The sequence below is a fragment of the Martes martes genome, assembly GCF_963455335.1.
Source record: "Martes martes genome assembly, chromosome: 12".
In the NCBI taxonomy this organism is placed as follows: domain Eukaryota; kingdom Metazoa; phylum Chordata; class Mammalia; order Carnivora; family Mustelidae; genus Martes; species Martes martes.
Window position 1 is genome coordinate 60,716,452 of NC_137900.1, and position 14,892 is coordinate 60,731,343.

The 14,892-nt window shown below is 39.8% G+C and overlaps 1 protein-coding gene and 1 pseudogene across 2 annotated transcripts; both read right to left on the reverse strand.

The window, feature by feature from the left end:
• Positions 1 to 9,847: 9,847 nt before the first annotated feature.
• Positions 9,848 to 10,712, reverse strand: LOC308353376 (olfactory receptor 13C7-like; annotated as a pseudogene). Its single transcript has one exon. The product of its transcript is annotated as an olfactory receptor 13C7-like (transcript).
• A 2,064-nt stretch (positions 10,713 to 12,776) lies between these two features.
• On the reverse strand, positions 12,777 to 13,736 carry LOC308353457 (olfactory receptor 2S2-like; the record flags this gene model as incomplete). The annotated part of the gene is made up of 1 exon (XM_080820297.1): positions 12,777 to 13,736. The coding sequence occupies one exon, from the start codon at positions 13,734 to 13,736 to the stop codon at positions 12,777 to 12,779; it is 960 nt and encodes a 319-aa protein (XP_080676423.1).
• Positions 13,737 to 14,892: the final 1,156 nt, after the last annotated feature.

Here is a 14,892-nt window from a genome sequence, read left to right on the forward strand (position 1 = left end):
TTTTAGCCCTCTGCAGGTCATCTTTGGAGAAATGTCTATTCAGATCCTCTGCCCATTTTTTAAATCAGATTATTTGTCTTCTTGGTGTTGAGTTGTATGAGTTATTTATATATTTTGTATAGTATGCAAATATGTTGTTTGCAAGTATCTTCTCATTCACTAAGTTGCCTTTTCTTTTAGCTGATGATTTTCTTCACTTTGAAAAGCTTTTTAGTTCAATCCAGTCCATGAGTTTATTTTTGCCTTTGTTTTCCTTGTCTGAGGAGACATATCCTGAAAAATGTTGTTGAAATTGATGGGCAAGTGATTGTTGCCTATGTTTTCTTTTAGGAGTTTTATGGTCAGGTCTTACCTTTTGGTCTCTACTCCACTTTTATTTCACATTTGTGTAAGATATAAGAAAGTAGTCCAGTTTTTATTCTTTTGCATGTAGTTCTCCAGTTTTTTCAACACCATTTATTGAAGAGACTATCCATTGTGTATTCTTGCCTCCTTTGTTGTATATTGATGAGAAAAGCACGGGTTTATTTCTGGTGGTTATCCTGTTTCTCTGATCTATGTGTCTTTTTTTTGTGTCAGCATCACACTGTTTTGATTAGTATAGTTTTGTAGTATAGCTTGAAATGTTCTATTATGTCCCTAGTTTCTTATTCCAGGGAACAGACTTTAAAAGGTAAAAAATTTACCAAGGACCCCATCTTTTGTGAATGGCAGAGCTGGATTTCAGTCTCAATACATCTGATTCTGTTTATCACCATTGATTTTGTCCTCCTCCTCGATTCATCATCATGATTATCACCCCATTAGGAGGTGTTCTTTGTACCTGAATCAAAGTTTAAACAATATAAATGAATATAGAGTAAAAATTAAGCTCCTATCTTGTCACATACCATTGTTCCCTCAAGGCAACCAATGTTAGCAATGTCCTTACGCTTTTTTTCCCCAGAGATATTCTATGGACATTGCTGAGTGAGAAAAGCAAGATGTTGAGACAGTGACAAACATTGCACAGCTGTGCTCTTTTTAAATATCTTGATTTTCTCACCGAACAAAATATCTTGGGTATATGTATCTGGAAAAAATGTGTAATTCTGCCTCTTTAAAAAATATTTTATTTATTCATTTGAGAGAGAGAGGGAGAGAGAGACACACACAGACTTGAGTGGGGAGATGGGCAGAGGGAGAGAGAGAAGCACTTTTCCCCTGAACAGGGAGCCCTATTCAGGGCTTGTTCCCAGGACCCTGAGCTCATGATTTGAGCCCAAGTCATACGCTGCCTTGTTCTTCTAAATGACTGAGCCAGGCAATATACTACCTTGTTTTTTTGAATAGCTGCATAAGTTCCATTTAAGTTTGTGACATCATTTAATTAACCAGTCTAATAGTGATAAACATTTAGATCTTCCAAACTTTTGCAATCTTATGCTATTACAATCAATGCTACAACAGATTTCCTTGTGAATTCATAATTTGGCACTTGGTAAAAATACACCTGTTCCTGTACATTTGCAATTTTGATAGGTATTGACGAATTCACACATTCCTGTCATTAGCATATGAACATGTCTGTTTTCCAGACTCTGCTAACATAGTATTTTAGTCTGTCAAGAACTCTTTTTGGTCTTTGCCAATCTGAAAGATGAGAAGTGATATTGTGTTGTAGTATTTAATACTTTAGGAATTTAACATGTGAAAAGTAACACAGATATGCAAATGTGTATGAAAGTACATTAAACTCATAGATTTAATTGAAAGACTAATAAAGCAATAATCTCCTAATTTAAGGAGAACATTGCCAGTACCTTGGAAGCTCCCTGGGTATTTCTTCCCAATCTATCCTCTCCCTCTCCTCCCAGAGATAACCACATTCCTGATGAGTTTTAATCATTTCCTTGTTGTTATTGTTGTTTTTTAATTTTATGGCCTAGTATACATCCTTAAACAGTACAGTTTAGGCGTTCCTCTTTCTAAACTCAATGTAGGGACACCTGGGTGGCTCAGTTGGTTAAGCCTCTGCTTTTGGCTCAGGTCATGATCCCAGGGTCCTGAAATTGAGTCCCACATCGGTCTCCTTGCTCAGAAGGGAGCCTGCTTCTCCCTGTGCCTGAAGCTCCCCCTGCTTGTGTTCCTGCTCTCTCTGACAAATAAATAAATAAAATCTTTAAAACTGGGGGTTTTGGAGGGGAGCGGGATGGGAGGTTGGGTGAGCCTCGTGGTGGGTATTATGGAGCAACGTATTACGTAGAGCACTGGGTGTGGTGCATAAACAACGAATTCTGTTACACTGAAAAGAAATTTTAAAAGATACATTATTAAAAAAGAATTTTAAAAAATCTTTAAAAAATAAAAAACAAAGAAACAAATAAAAAGCCCTCAATATAAATTCAATCTTTGTAGGTTTTCTTTTTGACTTGATTCTTTAGTCAATATTATTTTTTTTGCTAGACTCATTAATATTTAGGAGTATGGCTAAATTCATTAATTTGTATTGCTAAATTCCATTATATGAATGTAGCACGGTTTATTTATACATTCCACATTGATGGATGATTGGGTTGCCTCCTAGTTGAATGCTGCTATAAATATTTTATACATTTCTCCTTGGTACATGTATTTCCAACTGTCCTGTTTGCATTTATAACCCATCCTCTCTCCAGTGATGTGTAATACATCACGTGTGTTATATATCAAATCTCCAAACAAGCATGTGCCCATTTCTGGGAACTCTCTTCTTTTGTTATATTTCATTTAAATTCAATTAATAACAGATAGTGTATTATTAGTTTCAGAGGTAGAGTTCAGGGATTCATCAGTCGCATATAACACCCAGCGCTCATTACATCAGGTGCCCTCCTTAATGCCCATCACCCAGTTACCCCATCCCTCCACCCACCTCCTCTCCTATAACCCTAAGTTTGCTTCCTGTAGTTAAGAGTCTCTTATAGTTTGTCTCCCTCTCTGATTTTGTCTTATTTTTTACCCCTTCTTTCTTCTATGAGCCTGTGTTTTGTTTCTTAAAAATCCACATGTGGTGAAGTCATAGGATAATTGTCTTTCTCTGATTGACTTATTTTGCTTAGCATAATGCCATCTGGTTCCATCCCCGTTATTGCAAATGGCAAGATTTCATTTCTTTTGGTGGCTGCATAATATTCCATTGTATATATATACCACATCGTCTTTAGCTATTAATCTCTTGATGGACATCTAGGTTCTTTCCATAGTTTGGCTATTTTGGACATTGCTACTATAAACATTCAGGTGCACATGCCCCTTTGGATTACTACATTTGTATCTTTAGGGTAAACACCCAGCAGTGTGATTGCTGGGTCGTAGGGTAGCTCTATTTTCAACTTTTTGAGGAATATCCATACTGTTTTCCAGAGTGGCTGCACCAGCTTGCATTTCCACCAACAGTGTAGGAGGGTTCCCCTTTCTCTAAACCTCATGAACATCTATCATTTCCTGACTTGTTAATTTCAGCCATTCTGACTGGTGTGAGGTAGCATGTCACTGTCATTTTGATCTGTATTTCCCTGATGCCGAGTGATGTTGAGCAGTTTTTCTGGTGTCTGTTGGCCATTTGGTTGTCTTCTTTGCAGAAATGTCTATTCATGTCTTCTGCCCATTTCTTGACTGGATTATTTGTTCTTTGGGTGTTGAGTTTGATAAGTTCTTTATAGATCTTGGGTACTAGCCCTTTATCTGAAAAGACATTTGCAAATACCTTCTCCCATTCTGTAGGTTGTCTGTTGGTTTGTCGACTGTTTCCTTTGCTGTGCAAAAGCTTTTTAATCTTGATGATGTCTCAGTACATCACTTTTGCTTTTGTTTCCCTTGCCTTAGGAGACATGTCTAGCAAGAAGTTGCTGCAGCCAAGGTCAAAGAGGTTGCCGGGTGTGTTCTCCTCTAGGATTTTGATGTATTCTTGTCTTATATTCAGGTCTTTCATTCATTTTGAGTTTATTTTGTGTATGGTGTAAGAAAAAGGTCCAGTTTCATTCTTCTCCGTGTGGTTGTCCAGTTTCCCCAACACCATTTGTTGAACAGACTGTCTTTATTTCCACTGGATGTTCTTTCCTGCTTTGTCGAAGATTAGTTGATGGTAGAATTGAGGGTCCATTTCTGGATTCTCTATTCTGTTCCACTGGTCTATGTGTCTGTTTTTGTGCCAGTAGCATACTGTCTTGAGGATTACAGCTTTGTAATAGATCTTGAAGTCCAGAATTGAGGGGCTACCAGCTTTAGTTTTCTTTTTCAACATTCCTCTGGCTATTCAGGGTCTTTCCATACAAATTGTAGGATTATTTGTTCCAGCTCTGTGGAAAATGGTGATGGTATTTTGATGGGGACTGCACTGTATGTGTAGATTGCTCTGGGTAGCATGGACATTTTAACAATATTTCTTCTTCCTATTTGTGAACATGGAATATTTTTCCATTTCTTTGTGTCTTCCTCAGTTTCTTTCATGAGTGTCCTATAGTTTTCAGAGTACAGATCCTTTGCCTCTTTGCTTAGGTTTATTCCTAGGTTTCTTAAGGTTTTGGGGGGCAATTGTAAATGGGTCATTTACAATTTGATTTCTCTTTCCTCTGTCTCATCGTTACTGTATAGAAAAGCAACTGATTTCTGTGCACTGATTTTTATACCCTCCGCTTTGAATTCCTATATGAGACTTAGCAGTTTGTGGGTAGAGTCTTTTGGGTTTTCGACATCGAGGGTCAAGTCATCTGTGAAGAGTGAGAGTTTGACTTCTTCTTTGACTGTTTGGAAGCCTTTATTCCTTTTTGTTGTCTGATCGCTGAGGCTAAGAGTTCTATGACTGAGTTGAACAGCAGTGGTGAGAGTGGTCATCCCTGTCCTGTTCCTGACCTTTGGGGGAAAGCTCTCAGTTTTTTTCCCATTGAGAATGATATTCTCTGTGGGATCTTCATATATGGCTTCTACGAGAATGATGTTCCCTCTATTCCTACACTGCGGAGAGTTTTAATCAAGAAAGGATGCTGTATTTTGTCGTGTTTTTTGTGCATCAGTTGAGAGGATCATATGGTTCTTGTCCTTTCTGTTCTTAGTGTGTTGTATGGGATCTCTGTTCTTTTCCATTGGTTTATTTGTCTGTTGCCATGTTGATGTTATGCTGCCCCAATCAATTTTGCTTTATAGTATACTTTGATACCTTGTAGGGTATGTTCCTTTATCCCCACACAATACATCTTCAAATGTGTCTGGGCTGTTTTTAGTCCTTTGTTCTTCTCTATACATTATGGAGCCAACTTCTTAAATTGTAGAATAATTATTTTGGGGGTTTAAAATTGGCATTTCATTGAATCTACAGATGAATTTGAGGAGAACTAATATCTCCATATTGAATTTCCTGGCCCATGAATAGGAAACATTCCTCTATATTAGTATCATTCAAAATATGTTATAATTAACAATTCTATGCCTAAACGTCTTGGAGATCTTTTGCAAGAGATACCCCTACATGATGATATTTATATTTTAATACAAAGCTGTGATTACCAAGACAGCAGAATAGTGGCACAAAAACAGACACATAGACCGATGGAACTGAGTAGAGAGCCCAGATATGGACCCTCAACTCTGTGGTCAAATAATCTTCGACAAAGTAGGAAAAAATATGTAGTGGAAAAAAGATAGTCTCTTTAATAAATGGTGCTGGGAAAATTGGACAGCTATGTACAGAAGAATGAAACTTGACCATTCTCTTACACCATACACTAAGACAAACTCAAAATGGATGAAAGACCTCAATGTGAGACAGGAATCCATCAACATCCTAGAGGAGAACATAGGCAGTAACTCTTTGACATTGGCCACAGCCACTTCTTCCAAGACACGTCTCCAACTGCAAAGGAAACAAAAGCAAAAATGAACTTTTGGGACTTCATGAAGATAAAAACTTCTGCACAGCAAATGAAACAGTCAACAAAACAAAGAGGCAACCCACGGAATGGGAGAAGACATTCACAAATGACACTACAGACAAAGGGCTGATATCCAAGATCTATAAAGAACTTCTCAAACTCAACACCAAATAACAGATAATCAAGTCAAAAAATGGGCAAAAGAAATAAACAGACACTTGTCCAATGAAGACACACAAATGGCTAACAGACACATGAAAAATGTTCATCATCATTAGCCATCAGGGAAATCCAAATCAAAACCACATTGAGATACCATCTTACAGCAGTTAGAATGGCAAAAATTGACAAGGCAAGAAACAACAAACGTTGGAAAGGGTGTGGAGAAAGGGGAACCCTCTTACACTGTTGGTGGGAATGCAAGTTGGTGCAGCCACTTTGGGGAACCATGCGGAGATTCCTCAAAAAATTAAAAATAGAGCTACCCTCTGACCCGGCAATTGCACTACTGGGTATTTACCTCAAAGATACAAAGGTAGTGAAAAGAAGGGCCATATGTACTCCAATGTTCATAGCAGCAATGTCCACAATAGCCAAATTGTGGAAAGAGACGAGATGCCCTCAACAGATGAATGGATAAAGAAGATGTGGTCCATATACACAATGGAATATTACTCAGCCACCAGAAAGGATGAATACCCAACTTTTGTGTCAACATGGATGGGACTGGAGGAGATAATGCTGAGTGAAATAAGCGAAGCCGAGAAAATCAATTAACACATGGTTTCACTTACTTGTGGAACATAAGGAATAACAATAACATGGAGGACATTAGGAGAAGGAAAGGAAAAGTGAAAGAGAGGAAATCAGAGAGGGAGACTCACTGAGAAACATGATTTTAGAGGGACTCGCTGAAAAACAGGATTTTAGAGAGAAGGGGACCAGGGGTATAGGTGACCCTGGTGGTGGGTATTAAGGAGGGCAAGTATTGCATGGAGCACTGGGTGTTACATGTAAACAATTAATCTTGGAACACTACATCAAAGCTATGTATGGTGACTAACATAACACAAAAAATACATATATTTTAAAATTTATAGTTAAATATATAAGTACGCATGTATACATTTAAATACACAAATATGTACGTTTACATTTCTTGGTGTGTTTTAGATTATTTCATAATCTGTTGCTGGAATGTGGAAATGCAATAGATTTTTTTGGTACATTGATTTAGTGTTGAGGAACACTCTTTTCAATATTTGTAACATATATCAAAGGTATTCAGATTTTGTATATAGTAGGCAATGATAACACCAGTGAATAATGACAACTTTTGTTTTCCTTCAAAATTGGTAGACTTGTCTCTTTTCTTGCCCAACAGCCCTGTCTGGAATCTCCAGTTCAATGCTGAAAGTTTTATTTTGTTTTTGTTTTGTTTTGTTTTGTTTTGTTTCGAACATGACTGGGTCTTGTTTGAAATGCTCTGATTTGGGTGCCTGGGTGGCTCAATGGGTTAAGCCTCTGCCTTCGGCTCAGGTCATGATCTCAGGGTCCTGAGATAGAGGCCCATATCAGGCTCCCTGCTCAGCGGGGAGCCTGCTTCCCCCTCTCTCTGCCTGACTCTCTGCCTACTTGTGATCTCTCTTTCTCTGTCAAATAAATAAATAAAATCTTTAAAAAATTAAAAAGAAATGCTCTGATTTCACCTATTTGGGTAATTACTTTCATCATCTGTTGTCTGTAACCATCTGGGATGTTTGATTTGGTCATGTCAGTAAACACTTTCATTAGAGGCTGTAATCTCTTGAAGATTTTAGGGGTGATCCTAACCCGAGATAAATGGTTATGAGCCGTAATGTGGAAAGTAATCGGCACATAAGCAGAGCTGTGAAAGCCTCCATTTGTCAGTGGTCCGTTCTACACTCTTTGATTACCTCCAAAAGCGTAGACTGAGTTGAAGGCTGGTTTTCTTTGCTTCTGAGACCGTTAGATCAGGGAGCGTTCATGTTTGCCTCAGGGATTGGACCATCCCTCCCAACTAAGAAGATGGACCCGCTGTAGGGATGGGAAAGTGGGTAGGGAATGTCTCTTCCCAACCTGCTGGCAAGAGGGAGAAGGGCTTTGAATGAGGGCACTTGGAGGATAACTAATGTCCTGAGGCTTACGTTCAGTGCTTTTCCTTCTTCAAAATGAAAATATCTTATTACTTCTCCTGTTAATATATGATCACTGTATCACTATGTGATATTCATATAGGCCTCTCATACTTCTTATATATTTTCCCTAGGTATTGTAAAATTTTTCTAACTGCAGTGACTTATATACAACCCCTCTTGTGTACTGTCTTAATATTGCTTGTAGTTTTGGCATTCAGTAAATTTTCTTTAGCTAAACAACATTTGTGGATAGTATTCCTTTTTTCCTTCTTTTCAATACTTATGTTCCTTGTTTTCCTTATCTCATCTAATTATCTAGACTGCAAAATGATGTAGACATTGAAAGCTGGTGACCTCATCCAAGTCGTAGACATACTGCTTGCTGATGTTCTGATACTTCCTTTCATGTTAGGGGTAGTTTCTTCTATTGAAGTGTGCTACTTTTAAAAAGTCAGAAATCTATGTTAAGTTTTATCAAGTGACTTCTCAACATCTGTTGATCAGATCACTTTTTCTTCTTGAATCTATTAATAAAATGGTTACAATAGATCTCCTAATCTATCCTAATGTTAGAAACCTTGAAGCCCCTTAAAAAACTGGATCCTATGTGTGATGTGTTTAATATGCAATGATTTAAAACAACTGAGGTTCAGTAAGTGACTTTTTTTCATTTGATCAAGTTTCTTTGCTCATTCATCATCATCTTATTCTTTCAAACGTCTTTATGCTAATACTTGTCTACTGTTATTTTCTCTTAAAATTTTCACAAGTATATATATATGTGTGTATATATATATATTTTTTAAAGATTCTATTTATCAGAGAGAAAGAGAAAGGGGGAGAGAGAGAACAAGTCGGGGAGGGGGAGAAGGAGAGGAAAAAGACTCCACACTGAGTAGCTGAGCAGAGTCTGACCTGGCTCCATCCAAGGACCCTGGGATCATGACCTGAGTCGAAGACAGCTACTAACCGACTAAGGCACCCAAAAGCCCCTAACAAGCATATGAATACTTTTGTTATTTCAGTATCAATGCAGTGAATTATATTCACACAATTCCCCTTCCTTCCATATCCTTCATAAGATGAGACCTTCAACGTGTTGTAACTATACTTCTTTTTCTAAATTTCTCAGTTTAATTAAGTCATCTAGAATTGTAACTGGAGTTATACCATTGCTTTGTTGTCACTGTTTACCCTGATGCATTTCCTAATAATTCCTTCATATATTTGTCTTTGCACATTTGGTATTAAGCATTTATTAGACTTTATCAGTCTTCAGACATTTGACCATTCCCCACTGTGTCTTATATACCATATCTGTCCCAGTCCTTCCATTATGTATTTTTAGATGCTTTTTGGGAAAACTTTATAAATAAAATTTCTTTTTGAGAAAGGAATTATAGGGGTGTGTGCTCTCTGTGTTTGCATATGCCAACACTTCAACTCTCATATTGGTACAATGGTCAGGGTAGGAGAATTCCGCACTTGCAGCCCCCTATGTACTAGAGCTATTTGAAAGTAAAAAATAAAACTCGAAGTGTTATCTTTCCTGGACATCAAGTAGTTCAGTATGCACCTGAGAGATAGACAACTCCAAGGCTTGACCAATAGTATATACTTTTGTCCAAGTGCTTCTAGAACAGGGCAGAAATATTCCATTAAATGTTTCCTGTTCACTTAAAGCCTTCTGTGTAATCAGATTTGCCTATGCACCTTTGATGAAAGTGGCCCTTTATCTTATCCTCAGAGACCCTCCTGAGAGAAACTAGACAATAAAGATCTATCAGGACCCCCCCACTATCACTGGATGACATGTTTGCAGAGGACCAGGTTCTTCACAGAGGACTTCACGTCCTTGTTCCTGAGGCTGTATATGATGGGGTTGAGCATAGGGGTCACCACCCCATAGAAGAGGGAGGTGAGCTTGTGTGAAATTCCTGCTTGTCTGCTCCTAGGGGGTCCTTGGATTTGGGCTTCCCATACATGAAGGGGATGGTCCCATAGAAGATGACCACGACTGTGAAGTGGGCAGAACAGGTTGAGATGATCTTTTTCCTCCCCTCAGTTGATGGGATCCTCAGGATGGTAGCAATGATAAACACATAGGAGACAGAAATGAATAGAACTGGAAGGCCCAGAAAGATCACACTGGCCACTGCCATACTGATTGCTTTGATGGAGATGTCAGGCCAACCTCAGAATAGCCAAATCTCACAGATAAAGTGGTTGATGGCATTGTCCCCACAGAAGGGTAGTCGCATCACTAAGGATATTTGCATCATGGCAGTCATGCTTCCAACTGCCCAGGAGCCATGGGCACAAGGGCAGCCTTGCTCATGACCACAGGGTATCTAAGGGGAATACAGATGGCCACATAGCAACCAAATGCCATCATGCCCAGAAGCACATACTCTGCCTCCCATGGCAAAGAGAGAAGCATCTGCTTTTCACAGGCTGAAAAGGAGATGGTTTTCCTGGGTCTTAGGAAGATGTCAAGAACCTGCAGGATTGAGAAGGTTGTATTGCAGATGTCTAGGATTGAGGGTTTCTCCAGGAAGAAGTACATAAGCATGTGCTAGTAGGTGGTAGGCACAGTCACCATGATGATGACCCCATTGCCCAGCAGGATCACTACATACATCGAGAGAATGAGCACAAAGAACATTTGGCATAGGAGGAAATACTGGGTCTGTTGGCCAGAAGGGACTCAGGGACCAGAACTATCTTCATATACCAGAAGGAGGAGATTTGGAGCATCTTCTGGTGAGGCACTAAGCTGATTTAGGAGTGAAGGTAGACACTATTGGAAGGTAGAGTTAAGCATAATTCGAGGAAGAATTTGCTAGGACTAAGTGAAAAATCTAGAATCTGATGTATTGAATTGTCTGTCACTGGAGATGTCCAAGCAAATGTGCACTGCCTAGGGTCAGGGACATTGGAGAGGAATAGCATGCATCCTGTGCATAGGGTTGAACAAGAAAACCTCCTGAATCCTCTTCTAACAATGATATTGCAAGGCTTCACTAAGTGTCAGAAGTTTGCTTAAATGGCCGCTAGATTCCAATTGTGTATTTGCAATAGCAAGATTGTTTCCCTACTGGTACAAAGTAGAAGTTAGGAATAGGACTAACACAAGGATGTGAAATTTTATTAACCAAATAGGCATCCTTAGGCAATTCATTCTTTCTTGTTTTAAGATTTTATTAATTTATTGGAGAGAGAGAGAGATAACAGCAAGGGGAGCAGCAGGCAGAGGTACAGGGAGAAGCAGGCTCACCTGAGCAGGGAGCCCAACACATGCTCTATCCCAGGACCCTGGGACCCTGACCTGAGCTGAAGGTAGCTGCTTAACCGATGGAACCACCCAGGCACTCCCTTAGGCAATGCATTCTTAATATGTATGAAAATGTAAATATCACTTGAAGCAAAACCTTCCAACTTCCAAGATCTAGTCTCAAAATTGGACTCACTTTCTAAATTCTTTTTAGAAAAAAGTCTGCCATATTCAAAGAACTTCATAGAACTTGCCATAAAAACTTGCTTCTATTCATCTGCTAACATCTCTGAATCTCTCATTTACCTTGTGTGTCTACTACTCTATATAGGAAGGGTGTCTTACTCTGTTCCATATGGCACACAGCACTGGGCAGCATTTATGATACGACCAATACTGGTATCTAATAGTTCCATTGTGCTTACCATTTACAAAGCACTTGTTTATAATAAGTAATTCCTGTGAAATCAAGTGGTTAGATGTTAAAATATGACAAAATAGACTGAAAAAGTTTAGGCAACCAACTGAAGCGCATAGGTAAGAAAAAGCTTCCTTGTTTTTATCCTGCTGAGCTATGGAGGCTCAGGAAATATTACCGAGTTTACATCTCTTGGATATTCAATATATACTGTAGCATATTAAAGACTTTGTGAAGTCCTGAAACAAAGAAACATGTCAAATATTAGCCCCCAAAGTCTTCAAATATATTTAGCCTCTGTCTATCTCTCTGTCTATATCTCTATCATCTTTCTTTTTTCTAGAATGTGGGTTACCCTCCAACCAAATACTAGCTTTTCTAGTGGGAATTGTTGTAAGTGATGAGCATCAAATTCAAACTCTATACCCCTTCTTGCCGTTAACTTCCTAGCAGTGTTTCATAATGTGAAGTGCATTGAGAAAAAATAGCCTCAATTTTCTCATAGCTAAGAAGAAATGGAGTGTTTCAGAATAACTTGTTCCCACCCAAAAGCTCTCTAGGTGGAGAACTTGTCTTTGTCTCTTCTTATACTTCAGACAAAGTGACTCTATTTCAAAAACAGTCCAGAATGAAAATTCCCACTTTCTCCTTGTTCCTGTGACTCTCCTGGGGAATCCAGGAGGGATGGCAACAGTGCTGGGAGTGCCCTCTCTCCTCTGTGCACTGACTCACTGGGTAGCTCAGACACAGTGCAGGCCTTTAACCAAGCTCACTCTGATAGTTCCTCTCTCCTTGGTTTTATCATGTGTTCAGAATGTCCTTGTGTATTCAATTAGAGATCCATTGTGTGACATCTGTTAAAACTCTCAGCTCTATGGCTAAAACTCAGAAGACACACTCCAAAAAGTTAAACATTCTTTGAAAATGGACTGAAGGGCAAGAGAGGATTCTGGATTACATGACTTGTCTTTCAGATGGCAGCTATAATGATCAGAAGTCCTTTATCCCATAGAGTGGGAACACAGAGGAGCCCTCCATCACTGGGTGAAACATTTCTGAGTCACCAGGTTCTTCACAGCAGACTTCACGTCCTTGTTCCTGAGGCTATAGATGATGGGGTTGAGCATGGGGGTCACCACCCCGTAGAAGAGGGGGATGAGCTTGTCTGAAAGGTCTTCTTTGTCATTTCCTAAGGTATCCTTAGATTTGGGCTTTGTATACATGAAAAATAAGGTCCCATAGAAGATGACCACCACTGTGAAGTGGGCAGAACAGGTGGAGAAGGCCTTTCTCCTCCCCTCAGCTGAGGGGATCCTCAGGATGGTAACAATGATGAACACATAAGAGACAAAAATGAAGAGAACTGGGACCCCCAGGAAGATCACATTGGCCACCCCCATGATGATCACATTGATGGAGATGTCAGTACAGGCCAACTTTAGGACAGCCAGTAGCTCACAGGCAAGGTGGTTGACAACGTTGTTCCCACAGAAAGGCAGCTGAATTGTCAAAGATGTGTGTACCACAGAAGCCGTACAACCAATAGCCCAGGAGCTGACAGCCATGGGGACATAGGTAGCCTTGCTCATGACCACAGGATACCTAAGGGGGTTACAGATGGCCACGTAGCGATCAAATGCCATCATGCCCAGAAGCACACACTCTGTGGCTCCCATGGCAAAGGAAAGGAACATCTGCACGGCACAGGCTGAGAAGGAGATGGTTTTCCTGGGGGTCAGGAAGCTGTCAAGAATGAGGGGGACTGCAGAGGTTGTGTAGCAGATGTCCAGGAAGGAGAGGTTCCCCAGGAAAAAGTACATGGGTGTGTGCAGGCGGGAGTCAAGGACAGTCAACAGGATGAGGACCCCGTTTCCCAGCAGGATGACCAGGTACATCAGGAGGATGAGCACAAAGAATATTTTCTCCAGCTTTGGGTAGTCTGAGAGCCCCAGGATTATGAACCCTGCCACAGGGGAGGACCAGTTGGCTTTTTCCATGTGCTATCCCTTCTGTCATCACCCAAGGACAAATGCAGCACTGGTACACCATCACTCTGTGCTACAGAACAGGACAACATATGTGCATAAGAGATAAATGACTGAAAGAGACAGTGGGTAGGAGTGTGGTTAGATCTTAGATGGGGAACGGTCAGGGCTGGAAGAGGGCTTATAAATACTGCACTGAGGCCCAGAGAGGAGAAGTGACCTGTCCAAGTCTTCTGAGCAAGGTGGTGATAGAGACAGGACCTGAGCCCAGCAGAGCTAATCCCCAGTCAAGGAGGGCTTTTCCTCTTCTTTTGATGAGCATGGGAAAATGCTGAAAATTATTTCTATTTGATGTAAATGAATAGAAATTTCATTTAATCTGGGCTTTCCTAGATTCATAGAGAGGAGAATCCCCAAGCTGATCCTATTCTTACAACTACCAAAATTTCAAGCCTCATTAAACATTGATTACATTTGGAAGAACCTTTTTAAAAGTGCTAATCCCCATGGAGACAGAATAAAGCCTAGGTACAAGTTCAACCATAAGAGGGATTCTTCCTTAGTCTGCCCACCCTCAGCAACAGACTTGCCTATTGTCAGAATTGGGATCTGCCTATTCTAATACATATTAAAAGCAATATGTGGGGGAGGTTCCCTCACGAGAATTTATGAAGGCCACTGAAGGAGTAATTGAAGTGAGTGAACCCACACTATGGGATGACAGCCATGCAGCTTACTGACCCGTTAACTCAGTTCTTAATAACCAGGCAGATTGTAAGTTATCAGACAGCAGGATGTATGGCATTAACATCTAATACATCTAATCCCAGGGCATTAGAATATTGGTGACATTCTTAGTCAGGAATGACTAAGGAATGTTTTTTTCTTTTTCCCTTTTATGTTTATACTGTATTCTTGTGTAATATTCTGGCTCTGCCTCCATTCTTGGGTTCCCTGCAAGCAGCTAGCTTATGGGAAGATTTACATGCCTTTGGGTAGAGGATTTACAGACTCTCAGCTACAATTGCCAGACTCTGTATTCAGAATTCTCATTTGTAATATTTCTATAGGTTTTTCTTAATTGCAGTGGTAAGTACACGTGTGTATGTGTGTGTGTCGTGTATGTGTGTGTAAGCATGGGCAGAGGGTAGATGACGAGTGGTTAATA